Genomic DNA, 24,270 nt, shown 5'->3' with positions numbered 1-24,270 from the left:
GAAAAAACAACAACCTTGTGATTCATTAGCTGGCTATAAATTGTTCAAATCTTTGGCCTTGTCTAGTTATTTTGTCTGTTTCCCTTATGCCACTTGTCAAGGAATTTCCCTATCTTCCTACTGACCTGCCTCTAGATAACATAGGCCAGCTGGGCCCCCTCACCGTCTCTGCCCCCATCCCATTCCCCCCAGGTCTCCGGGGCTGTGAAACGCTCGCTCCAGGCCCCGGGGCTGGATGGCAGTGCACACGGCACGGGAGGCTGAGACGCGCAGCAGAATGCGGCTCCTGTCCCCTGGGGTGGAAGGAAGATTCCCAGGGTGCGTGTCAACTACCCAAACCCTGGGGACCTGCCCCCTGTTCTCGCCTCTGACGCCCCCAGTGCAATACGCAGGCCGAGAGGGTCGGCCCCTCACCCTGTCCTGGCCACCCCGAGCACCTCGGCTGGGGCCACCGACAAGAGCAGGCGCGCTCTCCTATGCAGGGCGCACACAGCGCACCCCAGCGCCTGCCACAGCCGGGGCGGCGGCTTCTGGGACATCACTGCTGACCCAGCAAAGGTCTTGGGCGGGAGCCTGGCGCCCAGTCTGGGTGCCCCTGGCCTCGGGGCAGCGCGGGGGACCGGCGTCTCGGGCCCCGCCGCACTCCCTCTGCCTTGGCCTGCAGCCGCGCGGGGCGGGACGCTGTTGTCGCCCGCCGGCCCCGCCAGATCGGGTTAATTTCTCCAGGAGCCAGAGCACCGCCTCCGCCTCGTGCCCCTGGGCCGGTCCGCGCGGCGCGAGCCCTTTAAGAGCCGGGGGCGTGTAGCGGGCCCGCCCCCTCCCCGCCGCCCGTTAAAGGGGCCGTGCCCACGGCACCCGCCGCGCGCGCGAGCTCGGGTGGAGGGCACCGGACCTGCCCGCGGGCCGGGGAGGCGAGGGCGTGCGTCCGAGCGTGGCGCGGAGCGGCCCTCCGCACCATGTACACCATCACCAAGGGGCCCAGCAAGCTGGTCGCGCAGCGCCGCACAGGTGCGCAGAGGCGGGCGGCGGGCCGGGCCGGGCCGGGTCGGGCCGGGTCGGGGTCCGCGCGCCTGGCCCGCCCCGGGTCCGGGCGCCGCGGCGGCTGACGCGCCTCCCTGTCCCCGCAGGGCCCACGCAGCAGCAAGTGGAGAGCAGGCTCGGCGAGCTCCTGAAATGCCGGCAGCCCGCGCCGCCCACGCCCCCGCCCCCGCGGGCGCAGCCACCCGGACCCTGGCCCCTGCTGAGGTGAGGCGCGCGCGGCCCCGCGGGAGCCCGTCCTCCCTTCCCCCGCCGGCCGCCTCGGGGCCGGGAGTGACCTTGGGGAAAGGTTAGCGGAGACCGGGCCACGTGCTCGAGGTGGGCGGGCGCGGAGGGGCGGGGCGCCCTACCCCACCCGCTCGCCCCGCCCGCGCGGGCGGCCCTGGTTCCCACGCCGCGCTCCTGCCTCACCCGGCACCCGGCTGGGTCGGATGGGGCTGGGCCCGACGGGCTGGACACCCCCACGACGGGCCGCGGGGGACCCGGGAAGAAAGCCGACGAGCTCCAAGGTCGGAGGGGCGCCACGCATCTGAGTCAAACGTCCGGGCGACCTTGGGCTTCAGAGGCCAAGGTTTAAGGCCGGCTGCTCTGCACTCCCGCGGGTGCGTGATGGCGCAGGGCGGGTGCAGGACGGCCCAGGGCGCTGGCCCTCAAGGATCCTGTCTGGCTGCCAACTCCTTGCTTGCAGAGCTAGCTGGGCACGTGGTTCCCTCCGGTGTTGCCATGCCACTGCCCTCCTCTGCCCTTCACCCCAAACACCCCGGCTGGGCCCTGGAGGCCCCCAAAGATGCCCAGGGCTCTCTGGAGCCTGCAGTGTTCGCCTTTTCTGACCGGCAGTTTGGCTGGTGCCCAGAGCCCGAGGGCAGCCGCAGCAGGCTCAGTTCTGGACACTTTGGCCTCACACTACCATGAGCTGGAGGTCGGATTCCCCTCCCCCAGAGCTCAAGCCTGGGCCTTGGCTTTGGTCTAGGCCAGTGGTCGGCAAACTGGCTCGGCAAACTGCGGCTTGCGAGCCACATGTGGCTCTTTGGCCCCTTCAGCGTGGCTCTGCCACAAAATACCGACTTATGCGCATGGGCCACGAAGTTTCAGTCGCATGTGCGCGCCCGCACGTGGTATTTTGTGGAAGAGCCACACTCAAGGGGCCAGAGAGTCGCATGTGGCTCGCGTTTGCCATCCTCAGGTCTAGGCACACACAGGCTGAGGGCTCCTGGCCTAGGCTGTGGGTGAGGGCAGCAGACTCAGGGCCCCCAGAGGCAGTGCTGAGGAGGGCAAGGAGGAGGGTGCTGGCAAGGGGCACTTCCCAAGCTGAGGACCAACAGCCTCTAAAGTTGGTCAGGAGGTCAGGGGGGGGCAGTGGGGGAGTTGTCCCTCAGCCTGTCCCTCTCCCTCAGTTACAGGCCTCAAATGCCACAGGTGGAGGCATCCTTTGGGGGCCCTTCTGAGCTGAGTTGACACTGTGGGGCTCCATCCCAGAGAGGAAAGCGTTCTAGGCCAGTCACCCGTGCCTCCTGGGGAGGGGAGTGAGTGAGCGGCTTTCAGTGCTGCTCTCTGGGACCAAGGCTGTGCTGACACTGCCTTGTCCCCTGGACCTTGGTCTTCACAGCCCCCACCCCCCAGGGGAAGAAATCAGGCAGAGGTGTGTAGCTACCACTGGTCACCCAGTCAGGTAGCTTGGGGCTGGAATGGCCCAGGGTGCTCCCCACCCTCTTACCTAGAGAAACTGTCACCTTCCCCTCCATGTCCCGCCTGCTGGGGAAGGGTGTGGGAAAGAGTACGTAAAACTCCCAGGAGGCCTCGCCTCGTCTTCAGCGTGCCCTGAGCCAGTGGGCACAGGCAGCCTGCCAAGTCCCCGACCAGAAGGGCGCTGACAAGCTGGACCTGAGGGAGCTGGGCCGCCCACACAGGGTGCAGAGTGATGAGCAGGAAGAGAGTGTTCTGGCTGTGCTGGTTGCCCCTGTCTCCTAGGTCACTCCCCCTCCCCCTGAACTGCCTGCTGTAGTCCCTGTGGCCTTAAAGAGCCCCCACTGGGAGGTCAGCCAGCCAGCTGTCCTATATAGGAGGCGCCCCGACCTCTACTGCACCTTCTCGGGGGCCGTTCTCTAAAATGCCTCTCCCCTGACTTCCCGCCCACCTTCCCTTTTTTCCTCTGCAGAGCCTTTTCACTACTCCCCATCCTTGCCCCAACTTGCCCAGGAGGGAGGGAGTGTTGCATCCATCCTGCAGGCCTGGTGCTCTGCAGATGTTCACAGTGTCTGACCCACTAAACCAGCGGTTCTCACCCTGTGGGTCGCGATCCCTTTGGCAGTCGGACCCTTTCACAGGGGTGGCCTAAGACCATCCTGCATATCGGATATTTACATTACGATTCATAACAGTAGCAACATTACAGTTATGAAGTAGCAACGAAAATAATTTTATGGTTGGGTCACAACATGAGGAACTGTATTTAAAGGGCCAGAAGGTTGAGAACCACTGCAAATGGACAGGCTTGGGTTCTAGCTGGTCATGGGTGTGGGTGGTGAATAGGCCACATGGGTCTGTACCTCTGACAAGCTCTCCCTCCCAGCCAGAGGCAGACAGGAGAGAGGTTATATCAACTGCTGGGAAGAAGATAAAATGGGGGCCTGTGGGCACCAGAGGTCTAGGGGCAGACAGTCAGGCAGGTGGGGAGGGGGCTTGGGACCTGAACTGAGCTGTAGGCTTTGGGGTTAGGTAGATGTGCAGTTAAGCCTGATGCTGCTACCCATTACGGCAGGTGACCTTGGACAGGTCACTTCCTTTGAGCCCAGGTTTTGGGCTGAAAACTGGTGGGAGGTCTACCTGGGGGGCCTCGGAAGGGATTAGGTGAGAAGATGCCCCTGTTGGTGCTAAGCAGAGACTTGGGTGCTGTGGGCTGGAGCTTGCCGGATGGCAGTGTTCCTGGGAGCAGGCACGGGGTGGCCTTCATCCATGGAGCACATGGGAGCCCTTGCCCTTCCCCCCACAGGGCCTGTGTATTGGCTTTATGTAACCACACTAACTGCCCACAGAGGACAGGGGGTGGCCAGGCTGGTGCCAGCCACCACCTTGGTCCCTGTGATTTGAAGGCCAGGGCTGCACCTCCCTTTATTTATTCCCTGTTCAGTATCCAGTCTGCAAGCTTTCCTGAAGTCTGCAGTCGTGTGTGTGTGTGTGTGTGTGTGTGTGTGTACGTGTGCATGCGTGCGTGCATGTATGTGTGGGGCAGGTGAGGGGCTGTCCAAGTCACACCCTCTGGTTTGTGCAGCTCAGACTGGGAGGAGCCCCATCCCTGCAGAGTCCCTGTAGCCCAGAGCTGGTGGGACCGGTGCCCCTCAAGACACTCCTCTTTATTTTAGTGCCCCTCTCGGCTGAGGAGGAAGTCCGAGCAGCGGTGGGGCACCTGAGCCCAGGATGGCGAGCAGGAGAGTGCCTGGCGGAGTGGCACGTGCAGCCCAGGACTCCCGGCTCCCACTTCCTGCTTTAGGTGCGGCCCTGCTCCCTCCACGGCCCATCACAGCCCTGGGTCCAGCTGGCCAGGATGGGCCCAGCGGCCCCCTGGACATAGGATGCCCACTGGGCCGATTCCACCACCCGGGGGCCATCTCCTCATTCAGCATCCCCACCCCTGTGAGCAAGAGCCTTGCCCTTGTCTGGGGCTGGCAGGGATTGGCCGGGGCTGCAGTCCCACCCTCCCCAAGAATAGCCCACCCCGTACTGCACTGCGTGCCATTCCTTGGGGCTCATCCCTATGGGGCCTGGAGCAGAGGCCACTGGGCTCTTGTTTGGGTTCTTCTTCCCACCCTGGGGCATTGATGAGATGGAGAAGCTTCTGTGGAGAGAAATGGCCAAGAACTGTACCTGGTGGGTAGGGTTGGGACAGAGTGACCTGGTCACAACTCTAGTCAGAACCTGGGCTGTTGGAGGCCTGGCCAGTCCATGGGAGGCGGGAGGCAGGTGGTTGGGGTGGGGGCGGGGGGGGGGGGGTGCCTGTGTGCCTTGAACATGGAGCCCTGCTGGGGAACTGGGACAAAGGTATGCCTCAGGGCCAGGGATTGCAGGTATGAGCTAAGCTGCTGGGGGGCTCAGGCCTGCAGGAAAGAGGCCTTGGTCACTGGCTGTAGGAAGGCTGTGGTTCAGGGAAGGGCTGAGGCTGGGCTTGGCCTGGGGGCGGTGGGTGTGGCCTGAGCCCGAGCCTGAGCCAGGAACTCCACCAGGGAGCACCTAGGCTTGGGACAGTCACCAATCACCTCCTCCCTCTTCCCACAGTCCAGGGCCAAGGCTTGTGTTCAACCGAGTGAACGGCCGGCGGCCCCCTACCACATCCCCATCCACCGGGGCGACCCAGGAGACCTACACACTGGCCCACGAAGAGAATGTCCGCTTTGTGTCCGAAGGTAGTTTGGAGGCTCGAGGTTATGGCCTGGGCCACTGGTCCTCTTCCCCACTGTAACCCGACTTGCAGCTGCGAGAGCGCTGGGTTCTTCCTGGGCTCTCAACTTGTTTGTCCTGCGACAGTCCAGAAGGCTGCCTACTTCCACTTCTGGGCTGTGGTCCAGAGTGGCCACCAGGCCCTCGGGGGGGAGACAGGGTTCCAGGGACCTGGTTCAGCCTGACTGTCCTCTCCCTACAGCCTGGCAGCAAGTGGAGCAGCAGCTGGGTGGTGGCCCAGCCGGTGAGAGCAGTCCAAGGCCTGTGCAGTATGTCGAGAGGACCCCCAACCCCAGACTGCAAAGTGAGCCCTCCCCCACCCTCAGGAAGACCCCTCCACTCCCTGCCATAGTGACCTGGGCCCTGCCAGGTTCTAGTCCCAGCGCATAGCCGAGGGGACTTGAACCTGACCCACATCTTCATAGTGGCCTGCCACATTTGGGGTCTGGGTTAGGGGCTTGTGGTCAGCTTGAGGGGGAGAGATGCTGACAGGTTGGGAGGCGACATCACTGCCCAGCCTTCTGCTCTGCCCACAGACTTCGTGCCCATCGACCTGGATGAGTGGTGGGCACAGCAGTTCCTGGCCAGAATCACTAACTGCTCCTAGCCGCCGCTTTGGAAGGAACGTCGCCTGCACGGGCCTGGCCCTGCCACATGGCAGACCCTCTGCTAGGAGAAGACCACGTGTACCCACTGCAGCAGGTCGTGTATCCCTCTGGGCCAGGCTGGACGCCAGCCACACCTGAAGTGCCAGCATTTGGACTTTTGTACCTTCTGACCCCTTGGCCCAGCTGTGCCAGGCTGCCAGGGGCTGAACCTGTCTGACCTCAATCCTGCTCACTGTGCCTGGGGACCAGCCCCTGGGGCTGGTATGGCAGAGCTCCAGGTTAATAAAGTCAAGAAACTGCCTTTTCAGCGTGGCCTTTATTTGGTGTGTGGCGGGTAGAAGGGATCCTCTCAGCTCTGCGTAGCTGCTCTCCTGGGTCCTGCCAGAAGTGCTGGGGCCAGCTCATCTTCCTTGGGAGTCTGTGAACCTCACCCTGCTCCCCTGGCACCCACTCCTGCTTCCTCTCCCTGTTGGTGTTGGCAGGTGCCTGAGCCCAGCTTGGAGGCCCATCAATGTTCTGTACCTGGATCTGGAATGGGGTCCCAGGGTCCCCGGATTGGGGCCAGGTCTCAGGCCCTCTCTCCCAGACTTGGCGTGGGACAGTGGAGGAAGGTGTCCCACAGGTTTTGGGGGAACCCTGGCAGATGACTATGGGAGCTGGGGTTGCTCAGCCCTCGGGTCTTGTGGGACACTGTTAGCTTGTTGGGCAGGTGACCTCACGGCTGACAGGATGAAGTGGGAGTACCCAGGTGTGCACGCTCCCTCCAGAGGGCTGGGCCGTCAGTCAGTGGGTGTGGACCGTTCCTGAGGGTGCGTGTCTTTCCGGAAATGGAGATGGACCCCAGAACGAGTCAGGAACCTCCCTGGATCCCATAGCTGGTGGTGCTAGAGCCCCCCTCTTGGGTCCTGGCTTGAGAGTGCCCGCAGGAACCTGGGGACAAAGGCTCCTACCCCAAGTTGCGACAGCGAAAGGGTGGCCGGAGCAGGCTGGGCAGGGTCTTGGGGGGCCCCCAAGAGACCATACCGCGAACCCAGCGCCCGCTAAGGTGGGGATTGCGGCCCGAGATCACGTGGTCCAGAAGGCGGAAGTGACGCCGTTGCCAGGCGGCCGTTGCTAGGCGCGCGCTGCGTGCCCTGCGTGGGTCGCGCGGCGGCCGAGGCGGGAAGTGCAAGTGCATTGCCAGCGGCTGCGCCATGGCGCGAGGTAGGCTCGCGGCCCGCAGACCCGGGTGGGGGGGCGAGCGGTCCGGGGTCCGGAGGCGGGGCGGGCAGGGTCCAGTGGCCGGTGCGCACTGAGCCTGCGGCCTGGCTTCGTCAGCGCCAGTCGCAGGCCCTTGGGCGGGTTGGTGCCGATCTTGGGCCCGAACCCAGTACTCGCGCTTTGATTGCTGTCACTACTGGGGAGCGTGCAGACCCAGACCCCGGCCCCTCCCTGGGTCCGGCACCTGGGGCAGGTCCCCACACACCTCCCTGTCCCCCCAGTGTGGCAGCACCCTTTCCTCAACGTCTTCAGACAGTTCAAGGTGGACGAGTGGAAGCGGTCCACTAAGGAGGGTGACGTGGCCACGGTGATGGTAAGGGAGCCAGAAGGCCTGGCAGCAGGCCGGGTGGGGTCCTCTTCTTTGCCTGTACACATGCGGGCAGGGCAGCGCCTCTCCTGGCGCTCCCTGGCTCTGTGGGGCACACTCCCATCTCTTTCTCCAGGACAAGACCCTAAAGTGCACTGTGTATCGCATTAGAGGCACTGTCTCCGCCAGCAATTACATCCAGCTCCCCAAAACCAGCGCGCAGTCCCTGGGGCTGACAGGACGATACCTGTACTTGCTTTTCCGACCCCTGTCCACCAAGCACTTCGTCATCCACCTGGACTTGTCCACTGAGGTGCTGAGCTTGGGAGCAGGGTCTGTGGTGGGGGCTCTGCACCCCCGGTGCCACCTCTTGTCTCCTTACGGCCACCTTTGTCCCTGCAGGACAGGCACGTCATCCGTGTATCCCTTTCCAACCTCTTCAAGGAATTCAAGTCTACAGCCACGTGGCTTCAATTCCCCTTTATTTGTGAAGGGACGTCCAGGAAAGGTGACACAGAGATGGGTCGTGAATGGGACAGGGATAGTCCAGGAGAGACAGCCTGAGGGCGGACTGGGAAGAAGGGCAGGCCCAGGGGCAGGCGGGGCAGGCCCAGTCGGGCTCCTTTGTGGCCTGGAGAGGGGCAGCCTGAGTGGGGGGGCACATGGTTTTGGCCATGGGGATGGGGTCAGGCCAAGGACAGAAGGCACTGTGGGCTGGCTGGTGAGAGGATGGGCACTGCTGACCTTGACTTAACTCCTGCAGACCTGGCAGGTGCGGCTCCCCCTGGTGCCCGCTGGACCTGCCTGCAGCTGGACCTGCACGACATCCTCCTTGTCTACCTGAACCGGCGCTACAGCCATCTCAAGAGCGTCCGGCTGTGTGCCAGCCTGCTGGTCCGAAACCTCTACACCAGCGATCTGTGCTTCGACCCAGGTGAGGGCTGTGCCCCACGCCCTGCACTTAGCCTACCGGTGGGCTGCTCCAAACCCAGCCCTCCCCCCAGATTCTCTGCCCAGGAGAGGCCTTGGCACTTGACGAAGGTGCCCTTGCTGCCCTAGCTCCCAAGACACTGATAGGAGGAGGCGGTGGCTGGGCAGATGTTCAGGCAATACTCTGCAAGCACCTGGTGTGCTGAGGCTCGCCTGGGCTGGGAGAGGTTGCTGGCTGGGCTTCCTTAGACCTGGAGCAACTCTGCTCTTTGTAGCTGTCACTGTCGCCGAGGCCCGGCGGGCAAAGCTGCCCGTTACCCCCATGCCTCGAGAAATGGCGTTTCCAGTGCCAAAGGGGGAGAACTGGCACGACCACTACATTCACATCCGGTGAGCAGTTCTGCCTGTCCCAGGGCGGCTGGCAGGGGAGGGCAGGGTGGACACTGTGCTGATTCTCCCTCTGCCCCACTGAGGTTTCCAAGCGACAGCCCAGCAGCGCCCTCCAAGCTGGTCCAGAGGAACTGCTCCCCTCCTGAGGCAGGTGGGCCTGTGGGCGTGCAGAGCTCGGCGGGAGATGGGGTCCCGGCATGGTGTCTGGGTGGTCAACTCCGGTGTGGTGCCTGCAAGGGCCCGGGCTAGCCTGGAGGTCATCCCGCGGTCCCAGATTCATTTGGGAGGCTGCGTGGAGGGTGCCTGGGGGCCTCGAGCTCTCCAGCTGGGAGTGGTGCCGGAGCCTGGGGGCAGTGGCGGGCTGCGGCTGACGAGGTGGCTTCTCTCTCTGCTGCCCTGCCCGGTGCCTTCTGACACATCCTTCTCAGGCCTCTTCACTCTGCTCAGTGGGTTCTGCCCTTTGCTTCATTGCAGGCTTCCCGAGACACGTACCACAGCTTCTCCCTCGCCCAGGGCCCTTCAGCAGGTTCAGGCCGGACAGCGTGTCCCCTGTGGTTCAGACGCTTGGCCCCACAGCTGTGAGTGCCTGTGCCCTTAGAGATGGGGCTAAGGAAGGTGGCCCCAGGGTCTGGCGGACACTGTCCCCCCCACAGTCCCGGCAGGCCTCCTTGGGGCTCCTTCCAGAGGATGGCCTGTCCTCTGAATGCTCAGAAGTCTCCATCGTGGGTGGCTCCGGGGTCGATAGACGAGAGCCCCCGGCCAGCGCGAAGGCCACTGACAAGCGTGCTGCTGGCAGTGGCCCTCCGGTGTCTGCTTGTAAGTTGGCTGTGGTGCCCCCGGCCCCAGAGGATGCGACCAAGCATGAGGTGAGTGCATGCCTTGAGGAAGGCAGGGGAGTCTAAGCCATAGAGGTGGGAGGGGCCTTGGTGAGGTGTGGGTAGGGGGATCTTGGGCCTTGGCTCACCACAAGCCATGCTTGGGGCAGTTAGGCCCCTTCTCATCAGCCCCCTGGCAGAAAGCAGAGTAGGCAGGAAGCAGCTTTGGGCAAAAATCCCTTTCAACAAAGAGTAAGGAGGGTCTGGTGCCCGGCTCCCAACTCCCAGCCCCAGGAGCCTCGGGGCAGCAGCGGGAGGGTCTGGCAGTGTGGCCGGAATCCTGACTTCCTGCCGCAGAGCAGCCAAAAGCAGCCCCCCAGTCCTAAGCAGCTTGTTGGGAGGCAGGAACCAGCCCAGGTGGGCAGCCCTGGCTGGACCGGGTCTTGCTTTCTGGGGTCTCACAGTGAGTTTGCCTGTTTCAGAGCTTCCTGCCAGATCCGGTCCTGAGGCTCAAGAGAGTCATTGGCCTTGGGGGCCACAGCACTAAATGGGTGAGGGGTCCCATGCTCTCGTTGGGTTGGACAAGTGTCAGAGGAAAGGCCTTATGTCCCCTGAGGTTGCTGTGTGCGTTCCCTTCTTGCTCACGTCCGCACGGTGGCTCAGTGGTTCCTCAGTGACCGTCACTCACAGGCCCCCTTTGTTCGCACGAGTGCTGGCTGGTCAGTGTTGGTCTAAGTGTTTGAGCTTCCAGAGACCAGTGAGCTCTTACCCTCTAAAGCTTTGATGCAGCCGCGTGGGGCTGGTGTGGGCATGACTTGTGGGTCCCTGTGGGGTGCAGTCGGGGACAGTGGGAGAGGAGGCCCTGGCTTGTCAGGCCCTCCTGGACACAAGCTCCAAGTCTTTGTAGGCTCTCTGGTTTTTCATGGCCTGAACTCCAAAGTTTCCTGCATTGCAGACAGGGCTCAGAGAAAAGTGTGCGTGTGTGTGTGTGTGTGCGCGCGCGCCTGCACGTGTATTCATGTGTCTGTAAGTCTCCTATTTCTTTGCTGTGTGCATCCCGTTGACTCCTGTGCACATTATGTGGGGAAAGGTATGCCAGGGTGGGGAGGCGAGGCCCACCAGCCTGCGACCTCAGCGTCCGACCCCCGTGCACAGGCCCTGTGGACCAAGGATGGGGCTGCTGTCGTGTACCCCTGCCACGCGATCATTGTGGTCCTGTGCATTGACACCCGGGAGCAGTGCTTCTTCCTCGGCCACACAGACAAGGTGGGTACCGCCTGGCCCAGGGGTGGCCTGCACCCAAAGGCTGCACCACTTCCCTCAACCTGCCACCTCCCCAGGTCTCTGCCCTGGCACTGGATGGGAGCAACTCTCTGCTGGCCTCAGCCCAGGCACACCCCCACAGCATGCTGCGTCTCTGGGACTTCCAGACCAGGAGCTGCCTGTCCCTGTTCCGGAGCCCTGTCCACACCGTCTGCTCCCTCAGGTGGGTGAGGGGCCGCTGAGGTGGGTGGGGGCAGCCCCGGTGACACTGACTGTCTCTTCCACGTCCACAGCTTCTCCGACAGTGGGGCACTACTCTGCTGCATTGGCAAGGACCGCCATGGGAAGATGGTAACAGGGCGGGCCGAGGAAGCGGGGCAATGTCCAAGTCACTCAGGAAGCACCTTCCCCCGCTGGCCTTCCCCTGGCCCCGCCGGGAGGCCCCCCGCCTCCCACACACTGCAGAGGATCTTGTGTTTTACACCCCTTGTGGGTGGAGCCAACTGTTATTTTATTTATTTTTATTTTATATATATATATATTTTAAATATATTTTATTGATTTTTTACAGAGAGAAAGGGAGAGGGATAGAATATTAGAAATATCCATGAGCCCTAACCGGTTTGGCTCAGTGGATAGAGCGTCGGCCTTCGGACTCAAGGGTCCCGGGTTCGATTCCGGTCAAGGGCATGTACCTTGGTTGCGGGCACATCCCCAGTAGGGGGCATGCAGGAGGCTGCTGATCGATGTTTCTCATCGATGTTTCTAACTCTGTATCCCTCTCCCTTCCTCTCTGTAAAAAATCAATAAAATATATATATATATATAAAAAAGAAATATCAATGAGAGAGAAACATCAAATCAGCTACCTCCTGCACACCCCCTACTGGGGATGTGTCTGAAATCAAGGTACATGCTCTTGACCGGAATCGAACCCGGGACCCTTCAGTCCGCAGGCCGACGCTCTATCCACTGAGCCAAACCGGTTATGGCTAATATATATTTTTTATTGATTTCAGAGAGGAAGAGAGAGATAGAAACATCAATGATGACAGAGAATCATTGATCAGCTGCCTTCTGCATGCCCCACACTGGGGATGGAGCCTGCAACCCAGGCATGTGCCCTTGACTGGGAATCGAACTGTGACCTCCTGGTTCATAGTTTGATGCTCAACCACTGAGCCACGCCGGCCGGGCTAGAGTCAACATTTAAATAACTCGCCTCACTTTCTTTGGTGGCATGTTCTGGAGTCATAGGGCAGCTGGGTTTTATGTCCGAAGCCGGGTGGGGCAAGTGGAGGTCCCGCCGGGGTAGTGGGGCTGCCCCCCCCACTCTCACCAGCTGAGTGCTCAGGCCGCTCCCATAGGAGAGAAGAGCCCAGTGGGGGCCGAGCAGGGCAGGCTGGTGCAGCAGGGGCTTAGCAGGGACTTGTTGCAGATGGTGGTGGCCTGGGGCACTGACCAGGTGGGGCGAGGCGGTGAGGCGGTCATTCTCGCAAAGGCAAACACCGACGTCGACATCCAGGCTTTTGAGATCGCCTTTTGTAATGAAACCAGGTAACCGGGCCTCCGGTCCACCTGCAGTGCTGGGATGGGGGTCTGGCAGCCCAGGGGCCTGGGTGGGGGTGAACCACTGAGCCTGCCTCCCCTTCCTCACTCAGGGCCCTCGTCCACAGCAGCCTCCTCTCCCCGTGGGGATTGGATAACTCACCCTCATACCCTTTCGCAGGATGGCGTCGTGCGGGCGGGGCAATGTGCGGCTGTGGCGCCTTCGCGGTGGGGGCCTGTGCTCCTGCCCTGTGGACCTGGGGGAGCATCACGCAGTCGAGTTCACGGACCTGGCCTTTGGGAAGGCCCAGGACGGCCGCACGCTGTGAGTACTGCCCTTGTCCTCTAACCAGCCCGTCCCGTTCCGTCTGGCCCTTCGGCCCTCACCTGTTGCCTCTCCGGGCAGCTACGTTTGCAGCCGTAGTGGTCACATCCTGGAGATCGACCACCAGCGCATGGCTGTGCGATGCGCTCGCTATCTTCTGCCCACGCAGACTCCCGGCAGCCCCCTCCCACAGAAGCAGGCCTTCAGCTTAGGTAGGTAGTCCCTGCTGTGGGGGCGGAGCAGCCCTGATGCTTCTGCTGACGCTGCCTGCCCCCCAAGGCCCCGGCATCGCCATCAGCAGCCTCAGCGTCTCCCAGGCTGAATGTGCGGTGGGCTCGGAGGACGGCTACCTGCGCCTCTGGCCTCTGGACTTCTCCTCTGTGCTCCTGGAGGCAGGTAGGACACGACAGTAGCTCGCCATCAGGGTCCAGCCCTGGGCTAGGTGGCAGTCAGGGCTCTGAGAAGCTTCATCCTGATCCTGGGACCCACCATTGTTGAGCCAGGAGTGGGTGGCCACGGGGGAGCCGCCTGACCCCGTCCACAGGAAAACGGGGCTCTAGGCAGCAAGGAAACGAGTGTGTGTCTTGGGGGGTTGGGAGGGAGGTGCATCCTGGATGTGGCCAGCCTGCCCTGGTGCCGGCCCACCCTGCCTGGGAGGTCACCCACCACCCTGCCTGGGAGGTCACCCACCACCCTGCCTGGGAGGTCACCCACCACCCTGCCTGCAGAGCACGAGGGCCCCATCAGCTCAGTCCGACTCAGCCCCGATGGCTTGCGTGTGCTGTCCACCACCTCCTCGGGCCATCTGGGCTTCCTGGACGTCCCCTCCCGAGAGTATAATGTGTTGGTGCGCTCCCACACTGCCCCGGTGCTGGCCCTTGCCACCGAGTGCAGCCGAGGACAGCTGGCCACTGTGTCCCAGGACCACACTGTCAGAGTCTGGGATCTGGCAACCCTGCAGCAGGTAGAGCGCGGCGGGGTAGGGGGGCGGGCGGGGGAGGAGGAGGGGGAACGGGACTGGAGAGCCACAGGCCATGCTGAGGCCTGGGAGGCAGGGCCCAGGCAGGTGGGGGGCTGGGGAGGACCCTTGGTGCACTTCGTCCTGTGGCCCGTGTTGGGGATCCTCCGGTTCAGGCCACCTGAGGAGAGACTAGCTCTCAGGTTCTCCTGGCCGGCTGGTAGCGACCACCCTGCCTGCCCTCACACGGCCCAACCCTCCAGCTCTACGACTTCACGTCGCCCGAGGAAGCACCGTGTGCAGTCGCCTTCCATCCCACGCAGCCAGTCTTCTTCTGTGGCTTCAGCAGTGGGGCCGTCCGCTCCTTCAGCCTGGAGGCCACCAGGGTCCTGGTGGAGCACAGGTGGGTGCCAGCGGACCCCTGGCTCCACGGATGCCTATGGTGGATACTCGTGGGGTCCCCTGGGGTGTGTGGGTGGCCGGGCAGAGCAGGGGAGGGCTGTCTCCAGGAGCCTTCTGCTCTGCTGCCCCTGGGGGACTTGGTCAGGGAGGGTCCAACGCAGGGCCAAGGCAGCGGGCATCCCTGTGTGGGCAGGTGTCACCAAGGAGCTATCACCGGCCTGGTCACCAGCACCGATGGCAGCCTCTTGTTCAGTGCCTGCTCTCAGGGCACCCTGGCCCAGTACCACTGCACTGCCACTTGCTGCCGCGTCCTGCGTGTTACAGGTTAGACACCACCCCCACCCCTCCCCCCGCACCTGCACGGCCCCACCGCAGCCTCCCAGCCTGCCCCTCATTGGGTTCCTGTGGGGGTGGGCTTGCCTGGTGTCCACTGCCAGCAGTAAGCTGCCTTCTGTGGCCTCACTACCTACACACCCAGGGCAAGTGTGGTTTTAGGACACACCGAGCCCTCCAAACAGAAGGCCTGCGAGGGTCTGTTTCTGCCCCACCCAGAAGGAGGTGAACAGCCTGAGCGCCAGGCTGGCAGAGGGTAGGCCCACCCAGGGGTACCTGCCCCTCCCATGGCCAGTCAGATGGTCCCTTGGGGGGTCACGTGGCCCAGGGGAACCCCAGCTATATTCTGGCAGACGTGGGCCCTGGGTGCTTTGGCGCCCTGATGCTCAGGCCCCTGGGCTGGTTTCTGTACTTGTGGGCAGGTTTTGTGCCTGCTCTGGGCGCCCCCTTCCCACCTGGCTGACCACCGGCCCCTATGATTCTGGCAGCCAACGTGGTGTGCCGGGATGCCCTCCCAAGTCCCAACGCCTTGGCCGTCAGTGGGGACAACCGCTTGCTAGCCTTCATGGGTCCCTTTAAGTACATGGTGACCATCATGGACGCAGCCTCCCTGGATGATGTGAGTCAGCCAGAACCTTCCGTGTGCCCAATGTGGGCGGGCCTGCACCAGCCTGGCCGGCAGACCCCGTGGGTGTTTCAACTCTCGGCCACATGGCTCCCCTGGGTTCCGCCAGGGCTTCTCCTTGGCCCTGATGGAGTGCGACCCATCAAGGGAGCAGGTGGGAGGTCACACTCACTTCAGAGAGGACCCGGGCCCTGCTGTCCTCACTCACAGGCACAGAGGACATGGTGTGCCCAGGGCGGGCCAGCCAGGGGAGGGTGTGGGGCTTGCCCCAGGCTACCTGCCTCCTGTGCCCTGGCTCTGGGAGCGTCAGCTCTGCCCAGAGGCCATGGCTGATGACTGGTTGCTGCTCTCTCCCAGCTGCTACGGGTGGACGTCAGTGCCCTGGACCCGGCCAGCAGCGGCCTGGACTCGGCTGTGGCTGTTTGCTTCAGTCCCGCACCCCGTAGCCACCTGCTGGTGTCCTTGTCATCCAACAAGGTTGTGGTGCTAGACGCCATATCGGGCCGCCTGGTTCGAGAGGTGAGTCCCGGGTCGGGGCCGGTGGCTTGGTGTCCCCTTGGCTCCATCTTGGTGTCCTCGTGCCTGAGGAGGGGGTGCTGGGCCGCCTTCCACTCCTGAGAGGTGCATTTTTTGAGAAGGGGGGTTTCCCGGGTTCAGGGGGCTCATGTGCTCTGATCGTCTCCCCACGAGAATGTTCTCTTGCAGTTTTGTGATGTGCACCCCGTGGCCTGCTCCGCCCTGGCTCTCAGCGGGGATGCCCGCTTGCTGCTGACAGCTGCCGACCGAGCCATCAGGGTGTGGGACTACTTAACGCAGTCCGACCCCAGCTGCCAGGTGGGTGCTGCACAGGACGTGGGTGGGTGTAGGCAGGCGGGTGAGGAGGAGGGTGGACGGTGATCCGTGGGGCCTGACCCCATGAGGACCTCTTGCCCGGCCACCATTCTGGTCGGGCCTGGCTGTGGGAGAACAGTGGGGTCTCTGTATGTGAAATGTGCTGCCCCCAGGTGTACATAGGCCACTCGGAGCCCGTGCAGGCTGTGGCCTTCACCCCTGACCAGCAGCAGCTCCTCAGCGTGGGAGATGCCATCTTCCTCTGGGACATCCTGGCCTCCCCTGAGAGGTCGCCCCCAGAAAGGCAAGTGCCCTTGACCTGTATCTGCCAGGCCTCCTGCTTCACCCTCCCCGCCTGACACCCTCTCTTGTTGCCTCTGCAGCGTCCCAGGCTCACCCGGGCCTCCCCCAACCTGTGAGGCTGTGAGTGGTCGCACCGCGGTGGAAGGTCTGTCTGTGGTGACATCTTGTGTTGGCACTGCAGCCACTGGGAGTGGCATGGTGCTGCTTCCGGTCCTGAGGGTCCCAGTGCATGAGGGTGGGGGACTAGGCACCCCGCTCCCCCTGCACTCTGTCCTCTTCAGTCCCTAAGCACAGCACAACCTCTTCCATCCCCAGGTCCAAATGCAAGTCAGCGGGAGGATGCGCTGTCCGGGGCCAATGGGCTCCCTCGGTGGCAGGTGCCTGTGCCATCCCAGGCAGCCCCACCCCAGCTGAGCATCTGTGCTGGGCCCTTAGATGGCGGCGATGGTAAGGCCAGCAGCCCTGGAGCACCTGGGCAGGCCTGTTTGTCGGCATGTTTGGGTGCTGCTCCAGGTCTGTGGGGAGAGGAAGGGGTGTAGGGGGCCCTGTGCCCTCCTTTCACTGCCCCCCAACTTCCCTAGGCACTTCCTCTGTGTCAGATGAAGGACCCTCTGAGGAGAGCCACAGCCCTGAGGGGCTCTGCCAGGCCCGAGGCCCACCCGTGCTGGTGCAGAAGGAGGCCTGTGGGGCTGGAGACGGGGCCGCAGGGGGCCCTTGGGATCCCAGCGTGCTGCCCCACCCCCATCGCCAGCCTAGTAAGCAAGGTAGGGCAGGGATACTCGTGACGGGGCTGGGGTCAGATGTAGGTACCCATGGGCCCCAGGTTGGGGTTCACCCCATGAGATGAGGCCTGCACTTAAGGGCAGGTGGATCAGCCTGAGGCTGCAGTGAGGCCGGGCGCTGGGATGTGGCTCATATGCATCCTCTGACCCTGAGTGTTTCCTGGGTCGGGTGCTCTTGTCCAGCCGGGGCCAGGTGGGTGTGTGAGGAAGGGGTCTCTGAATGGTTCCTCCTCTCTGCCAGGTGCCTGGAGCCTCAGGAGAGCCAGGACCCAGCCCACTGCCCGCCCGGACGCCTACAAACACTTCACAGCACGCTACAAAGCCTCCCTGATGGCCAAGGTTGTATGGGGGTGGGATCCTCACAGCCTCTGCTGCAGGTGGACACCCCAGAGGGTCGGGGGTGAGGGTGGCACAGCCCTATGGTTTCTGGGAGTGTCCCTTCTTCCTAATTCATGGGTTCCCCCGGGTCTCCCTGGCGCTGCTGCCAAAGTTGACGGCTGTGCAGGCCTTGACAGTGGTCACTTCACAGGTACCGTTTTACCGTGCACTTGTGCTTTCCCTGTCACGTGGACACTCAGACCGTGTCCTGCTAAGCCCACTGTCTCCCCCGGACGGTCCTGCCTCCTTGCGTGTCCTGTCCTGGGGAGCCCCTAGGTCTTGCTATCCCTGTCTGCCCTCCCCGGACTCCAGGGACCGCCCACATCTCCCACTCCTGCCTCCCTGTCTGCACCCCCAGCTTCCATCCCCAGTTGGCCTCTCATGTGTAGGCTTTTGGGCCCACGCTCTTGCCATTTGTCCCATCCTGGGCATGTACCTCCCATAGCTTCGTCCCAGGCCCCAGCCCGATGGGACAGCCTGAGGTGGCAGGGGGTGGGGTGGGGTGGCTGGGTGCTGTGCCACACGCAAGCATCCTGGACCACTTTCTCACAGAATGTTTCCTCCCCTCCTGCGGGGGGCGAGTGGCTGCACCTGAAGGCTGTTGTGGGCTACAACGGGAATGGGCGGGCCAACGTGATCTGGAGGCCAGACACAGGTAGGGACCACGGACACCGCCCGCCCCGCTCCCAGCCCAGAACCTGCAGGGAGGATGACAGGGCCACAGCAGACCAGCTCTGGGGCTCCCTCCCTGCTACAGGCTTCTTTGCCTACACCTGTGGCTGCCTGGTGGTAGTGGAGGACCTGCACTCCGGCTCCCAGCAGCACTGGCTCGGCCACTCCGAGGAGATCTCCACGCTGGCTCTCAGCCACGACGCCCAGGTGCTCCTCCCATGCCCAGGTGGTGGTATGCCTCCTGTAGGGCCTCCAGAGCAGCACAGGGGCCTCCCATCCACCCAGAGCCAGTACCCCCTGGACTGCCCTCATCCCACTCACCACCTCCCCCTCACCCACCCTGCCAGGTCCTGGCCTCGGCCTCCAGCAGTGGTGGTGCCACCTCTGGCTGCCAGATCCGCATCTGGGATGTGCCTGGGGGTTCCTGCCAGCAGCTCCTTTCTCACCACTGCACCGCTGTGCAAGCCCTAGCCTTCTCGCTGAATGATCGGCTCCTTGTCACACTAGGTCGGCTGGGGGGAGGGGGTGTGCGGAGGGCAGTGGCCTCTGGACTCCCCTGCCTGTCCTGGGACTCCGGAGCAGCTGGTGTGACCACCATGCATCTCCTTAGGGGACTATGGTGACCGAACCCTGGCCTTGTGGAGCATGGCCACCTATGAGCTCGTTTCGTCTACCCACCTCCCAGAGCCGGTGCACGACATGGCCTTCAACCCCTGGGGTGCCGGGGAGCTCGCCTGTGTGGGCCAGGGCACCCTCACCTTGTGGCTCCTGCAGCAGCGTGGGGCCGACATCAGCCTCCAGGTGCCAGGGTTCAGAGGCAGTCTTGGAGGATGGGTCCAGCCAGGCCCTGGGGCATTACTGACCCACACTGCCCTCGTGTCCCTCCAGGTGCACCGAGAGCCCATCCCCGAGACGGTAGGGGCGGGCGAGCTGACGTCCCTGTGCTATGGGGCCGAGCCGCTGCTGTACTGCGGCTCCAATGCCGGCCAGGTCTGTGTCTGGGACACGAGTGCCAGCCGTTGCTTCCTTGCCTGGGAGGCTGACGACGGTGAGATCGGTGGGTGCCTGAGGAGCCCCTGCGGGCCCCCCCCCCCCCCCCCCGCAAGCTAGGGGCTTGGCCTCTCCCTGGGAGCCCCAGTGCTGGGGCAATAGGACCCTGTCGAGTCCTGGGCATCTGGGGAAGCAGCTCATGCCACATCTGCCTCCTAGGAGTGCTGCTGTGCTCGGGATCGCGGCTGGTCAGTGGCAGCAACACCAGGCGACTGCGCCTGTGGGCCGTGGGAGCTGTGGCGGAGCTGAGGCGCAAGGGCTCCGGAGCCAGGTGAGCCTCCGCGTTAGCCAGAGTCCTTGATCAGGCTGTAAGCCAGCACTCTTGCCAGCTGGACCTGCCCTCTGTGGGGACCTGCTTGGGGGAGGCCAGAGCTCACGAACATGGGCGCACCCCAGAAGCACCAGGCTCCCTGGGCTCCCCTTGCCACCACTCGGGACCCTCTGCTTCCCCCCAGGTCCAGCTCTGTGTTCATGGAGCGCGAGCTGACCCTGGACGGGGCCATCGTGAGCGCTGTCTTCCACGAGAGCATGGACATGGGTGTGGTGGGCACCACAGCGGGCACGCTCTGGTATGTCAGCTGGGCCGAGGGCACCAGTACCCGCCTCATCAGCGGCCACAGGAGCAAGGTGAGGCTGCTGGGCCCCTGGCTGTCTGTCTGATGTCTGAGGTGGTTTCCTCCCTGGACACAGGCAGCACTGTGAGCCCCACAGTCACTCCCCGGTCTGTGTTGTGTCCCCCAACCCCCAGTTGTCATTCGGAGTCAAGCCCAGCTGTGGGATTAGTCCACGCGTAAATAGTTCAGGTTTTCAGGATAAGGATGCCCCACACTTAGAACTGCACATCGTCTTGTGTTGACACAGTCCACGCCGTGTCCACTCGCGCCAGCACACAGGCCCGGCCTCTTCTCCTTCCTCTTCCCTCTGTTGCCTTTTCCCTTGTAATTTACTTGGCAAAGAAACCAGGTCGTCCATCCCTGGGCCTCCACAGACCAGGGTTCGACCTGCCGTTCTGCTCCCACGTTCCCTGGGGTCCGAGAACCTGGAGGCGGCCAGAACCTGGTCAGGCCGGTCAGGCCCACAGCTCCTCCTGGGCGAGCTGTGTCCCACCAGGAAGCACGTGGGGCCGCTTGCCCTTCAGCGCTGCCCTTGTCCAGCGTGCCCGTCACCTCGGTGGAGTTGGGTTCGCTGAGGCAGAGCGGGGACAGGAGCTGCGGGATCGCTGGTTCTCTCCCTTACGGACCAGGTTTCCAGGCGCGGGGCTGATTCTGCCAACAGCCAATGTGTTTCCTTCCCAGTCTGTGAGAGCTGGTGGGTGTGCATGGAGGCCGCCTCCCCGGGTCACTGCTCGCGGAGCCCTGGCTTCGGCCGGTGACGGGTTCTTTGAGTTGGCGACCGAGTTCTTTTTTACATCTGTATGTATTTGTTGGGAAGTAATGACATCCATCGAAGAAATTAAGTTTGAGAGGAGTAAGGGTGATAGGCTTTTTCTATTTTTTGGTAACCGTTCTATACTGAGGTATGATTTACACGCTTCAGCCATTCAAACCCCGTGGTTTTCAGTCTGTTCACAGACTTGTACAACTATCACGACAGCCCATTTTCGAGCATCTTCATCACCCCAACAGGAAACCCATGCCATCAAGCACTCGCCTCCCATCCCCTGACAGCCACTAACCGTGGATTTACCTGTTCTCAGCTTTCCACACAAACGGATACACGCCGTGCGGTCCTCTCCGTCGGGCTTCTCTCGCTGAGCAGCACGGCCTCCAGGTTCATCTGCGCAAGCGTGTGTCAGGGCTTCTCTCCTTATTGCCAAATACTGTCCCGTGGTGCAGGCAGGGCACACTGTGTGTGTCCACCCATTGGGGAAGAGCATTTGGGTCCTGAGTCTGGACCGAAGCCAAAGGTCTCTCACGTGGAGTGACAGAGTGTCCAGGCCCTCCCCCTGCAGCTCCCTCCAGAGGGCCCGTCATTTCTCAGCCAGACAGAGCTGAATTATTATCCTTACAGATAAAATGTATCATGAGTTCATACTGACATTTGAAATTTAAATGCAGGACTAGGCCATTTTATTTTACCTCATTGGTGTATGGCGTCTGTATCCCCGTTTTCCCACACCCAAAGTCCTGACTCGCAGTAGTCACACGCCTGCTTTCTTCCTCGGTGCACACGCGACAATCTCTGGAAAAGCCACGCCACCAGCACCGGTGGCGAGGCCCCTGCACTGGCCTGGAGTGTGTCTCGTGCTTCCTTTACCTTTAGGCTGCAGTCCTCCGGGGATGTGCTGTCCCATCACCACGTTTTATTTATTTTTTGTTGGTTTATTTTTGTTAATCCTCACTCCCATTGGTTTTTAGAGTGATTGGAAGGGAGGGGGAGAGACGGAGAGAGAGAAACATCAATGTGAGAGAGACATCAACTGTTTGCCTCCTGCATGAGCCCTGACCCTGGCCGGGGATTGAGCCTGCAACCAAGGTACGTGCCCTTGACCTGAATTGAACCCAGGACCCTTCAGGCTGTGGGCTGACGCTCTGTCCACTGAGCCAAAATGGCGAGGGCCCTTCACCACGTTTTAGGTTCTTCTAGAACACTTGTCTGGTGTCCCAGTCGGGTTCAATGGCAGGTGGGCTCCTGACAATTTGAATTCCACCCAGGTCTTGTGTGGGGCACTCAGGAGGGAGGTGAGGACAGTTTCTTTACTCCACATGGAGGTGACCATGGCCAGGCGGGCTTGGGAAGGAGACACGTGCTCTCATAGGAATGACCTGGCCCCACTGTGTCCTGTGCCCGAGGGCCACGGGGCCTCAGGGCTGGCTGGCTACCTGCAGGTGAACGAGGTGGTCTTCAGCCCCAGCGAGTCCCACTGTGCCACGTGTGGAGACGATGGGAGTGTGCGGGTGTGGTCCTTGTCCAGCATGGAGCTGGCAATCCAGTTCCAGGTGCTGAACCAGGTATTCAGGGCACCAGGGGCTGTGTGTGTGTGAGCGCGCGCGCTTGGGGTGGGACCCTGCCTCTTCACTGAAGGGCTCTGGGAGCTGCACCCTCCCTTCAGCCTCAGTGTCTGTCCTCGGCCTTGGGGTTGGGCCCCATCTTGCTCCCCAGGGGAATGCTGATGTTTCCCCACTGGGGTCCCCAGAGTTGCCTCTGCTTGGCTTGGAGCCCCCCATCCTGTGGACGCCCAGAACAGCAGCACATGGCGGCAGGTTACAGTGATGGCACGTTGCGTGTCTTCAACGTCTCTCGAATCTCCATGGAGCTCAAGATGCATCCACACCTGGCTGCACTGACGGCCATCGCCTTCTCTGCTGACGGTGAGGGGCTGGGGGCCCCCAGGGTGATCCCATGGCCCCTGCCTGGCCCAAGTCACACCTTTGGGCCGGGAGCTCACAAGGTAACAGAGTGGCTCCTGCCTGGCCCAGGTCAGACCATCATCTCTGGAGACAAGGACGGGCTTGTGGCTGTGAGCCGGCCACGCACAGGTCTGACCTTCCGCACACTGAGCGACCACCGGGGCGCTCCCATCTCTACCATCCAGAGCACGAGCAAGGAGGTGAAGTGGCCAGCAGGGCCTCATCTGGGGGTGCTGGCAGAGAAGGGGCTTGGGCAGAGTGGGGCAGGAGGTACTCACCTGCCCTTACCCACCCAGAATGGAGCCTTCGGAATGGAGGGCACAGACTTATGGTTGGCCGCCAGCGGGGACCAGCGGGTCAGCATCTGGGCCTCCGACTGGCTGCGGGACTGCTGTGAGCTGGTGGACTGGCTGAGCTTCCCGGCACCGATCCTCACGGAGGTGAGGGTCCTGGGGGCACCTCGGGTGGGGTCGGTGCCTGCCCATCCTGCCACAGCACGTTGTGCCTTTCCTCAGGCTTCAGACTGCTCGCCACCCTCCCTCGCTGCCTTCTGTCCCTGGGATAGGACGCTGCTGGTGTGTGCAGGCCTCGGCCCCCATCCAGAGGCGGTCTTTTACAGCCTCTGCCTGAAGCAGGCATGTGCACGCCCCCCGTGACCCTGGGAGGGGAGGGTCCTGGGCCATGGGAACCGCTGCTAACTGCCCTGTGCTCGATGCCCACAGGTGGTGAAGAAGATCCCACTGCCTTTCTTTGCTGTGTCCCTGAGTCTTTCCCCCAGGGCCCACTTCATGGCCATTGGCTTTGCTGGTGAGTACTGGTGGGTGTGGACTCAGCCTGTCTTATTGGGGCTTAGGGGACTCACCTGTACCCCCACACTGAGACATGCCCCTCAAAGCTGCACCCTCATCTCTGAAGTGGGGTACTGAGTCCAGCACTAAATAGAGGGGCTCAGCGGCCCAGTTTGGGGCCTTAGAAGCCCCATGTTGTTAGACACCCTGACAGTGACGGGCTTTTTCTTGGCCGTGGGTGTGGGAGACAGGCCATTTAGCGCAGATTCTCTGTGGTGTTTCAGCATCCAGCTGGAGACAGCCAGGGTGGGTGGGGAACCCCTGGGCCCTGGAGTTGCAGGCATGGGCACAGGGCCCACCCCATACCATTTGCCCACAGAGCGTGTGCTGAGGCTGGTGGACTGTGTGTCAGGGGCCGCGCAAGACTTTGCTGGCCACGATGACGGGGTACAGCTCTGTAGGTTTGCCCCGTCTGCCAGCCTGCTCTTCACGGCGGCCCACAACGAGATCTTGGTGTGGGAGGTCACAGACTGCTGAGCTGCACTGGGGACCTTGGGGTCAGGTGTGCTGTCCCGGTCACACTGGGCACCTGGCCTGGGCAGGGGCTCTCCTGAGAAGTCGGGTTAGTGGAGAACCTCGTGCTAGGCCAGGTGGCTGGGTGGGCGCAGTCCCTTCACACTGGATGGGCTCAGGACTCTGTATGTAAATCATCAAGACCCCAAACATGTGTAAAGTGCTTGTTGGCACCTGAGTGCTTTTCTATGTTTCTACCTGTACAGTTGAAATAAATGTGGGTGTTGCATTGTCACATTGTCTGCTGGTCACTCCAGGCTCCTATGCCCTGGGCCTGGCTCCCCTGCCTGGCCTGAGATGAGCCTCTGCC

At 62.6% G+C, this 24,270-nt stretch overlaps 2 protein-coding genes across 2 annotated transcripts; both read left to right on the top strand.

Annotated features, from left to right (window-relative positions):
* The first annotated feature begins 855 nt into the window (after window positions 1-855).
* Window positions 856-6,384, top strand: MCRIP2 (MAPK regulated corepressor interacting protein 2). Its single transcript, XM_070413374.1, has 5 exons — window positions 856-1,008; window positions 1,128-1,245; window positions 5,308-5,435; window positions 5,672-5,773; window positions 6,006-6,384. The coding sequence occupies exons 1-5, from the start codon at window positions 957-959 to the stop codon at window positions 6,074-6,076; spliced, it is 471 nt and encodes a 156-aa protein (XP_070269475.1). The 5' UTR covers window positions 856-956; the 3' UTR covers window positions 6,077-6,384.
* Window positions 6,385-7,240: 856 nt separating this feature from the next.
* On the top strand, window positions 7,241-24,195 carry WDR90 (WD repeat domain 90). Its single transcript, XM_070413368.1, has 41 exons — window positions 7,241-7,280; window positions 7,559-7,650; window positions 7,781-7,957; window positions 8,047-8,152; window positions 8,408-8,578; window positions 8,850-8,964; window positions 9,048-9,115; window positions 9,439-9,830; window positions 10,262-10,330; window positions 10,935-11,045; window positions 11,120-11,265; window positions 11,336-11,393; window positions 12,481-12,599; window positions 12,772-12,915; window positions 12,997-13,127; window positions 13,195-13,311; window positions 13,644-13,879; window positions 14,137-14,276; window positions 14,469-14,599; window positions 15,097-15,227; window positions 15,591-15,752; window positions 15,939-16,067; window positions 16,238-16,368; window positions 16,448-16,512; window positions 16,683-16,814; window positions 16,949-17,131; window positions 17,391-17,488; window positions 18,080-18,182; window positions 18,285-18,406; window positions 18,547-18,706; window positions 18,810-19,000; window positions 19,088-19,256; window positions 19,409-19,520; window positions 19,705-19,876; window positions 22,078-22,200; window positions 22,386-22,560; window positions 22,669-22,799; window positions 22,896-23,039; window positions 23,115-23,234; window positions 23,322-23,406; window positions 23,767-24,195. Exons 1-41 carry the CDS (start codon window positions 7,271-7,273, stop codon window positions 23,922-23,924), a joined length of 5,529 nt encoding a protein of 1,842 aa, XP_070269469.1. The 5' UTR covers window positions 7,241-7,270; the 3' UTR covers window positions 23,925-24,195.
* The last annotated feature ends 75 nt before the right edge of the window (window positions 24,196-24,270 follow it).

Source organism: Myotis yumanensis, unplaced genomic scaffold, assembly GCF_028538775.1.
Source record: "Myotis yumanensis isolate MYYU_CA2020_CCGP unplaced genomic scaffold, mMyoYum1.0.hap1 SCAF_4, whole genome shotgun sequence".
Taxonomy (NCBI): domain Eukaryota; kingdom Metazoa; phylum Chordata; class Mammalia; order Chiroptera; family Vespertilionidae; genus Myotis; species Myotis yumanensis.
The sequence above is the reverse complement of the archived record's forward strand: the minus strand, read 5'-3'. Positions and strand labels throughout refer to the sequence as shown.

Bases quoted from the DNA above. Each gene is read 5' to 3' on its own strand.
- MCRIP2 (XM_070413374.1), top strand. From the start codon at position 957: ATGTACACCATCACCAAGGGGCCCAGCAAGCTGGTCGCGCAGCGCCGC. The intron at 1,009-1,127 runs GTGCGCAGAGGC...CTGTCCCCGCAG, and splicing joins GGTCGCGCAGCGCCGCACAG to GGCCCACGCAGCAGCAAGTG. The intron at 5,436-5,671 runs GTAGTTTGGAGG...CTCTCCCTACAG, and splicing joins TGTCCGCTTTGTGTCCGAAG to CCTGGCAGCAAGTGGAGCAG.
- WDR90 (XM_070413368.1), top strand. The intron at 15,753-15,938 runs GTGAGTCCCGGG...GTTCTCTTGCAG, and splicing joins CGGGCCGCCTGGTTCGAGAG to TTTTGTGATGTGCACCCCGT. The intron at 18,407-18,546 runs GTGCTCCTCCCA...CCACCCTGCCAG, and splicing joins CTCTCAGCCACGACGCCCAG to GTCCTGGCCTCGGCCTCCAG.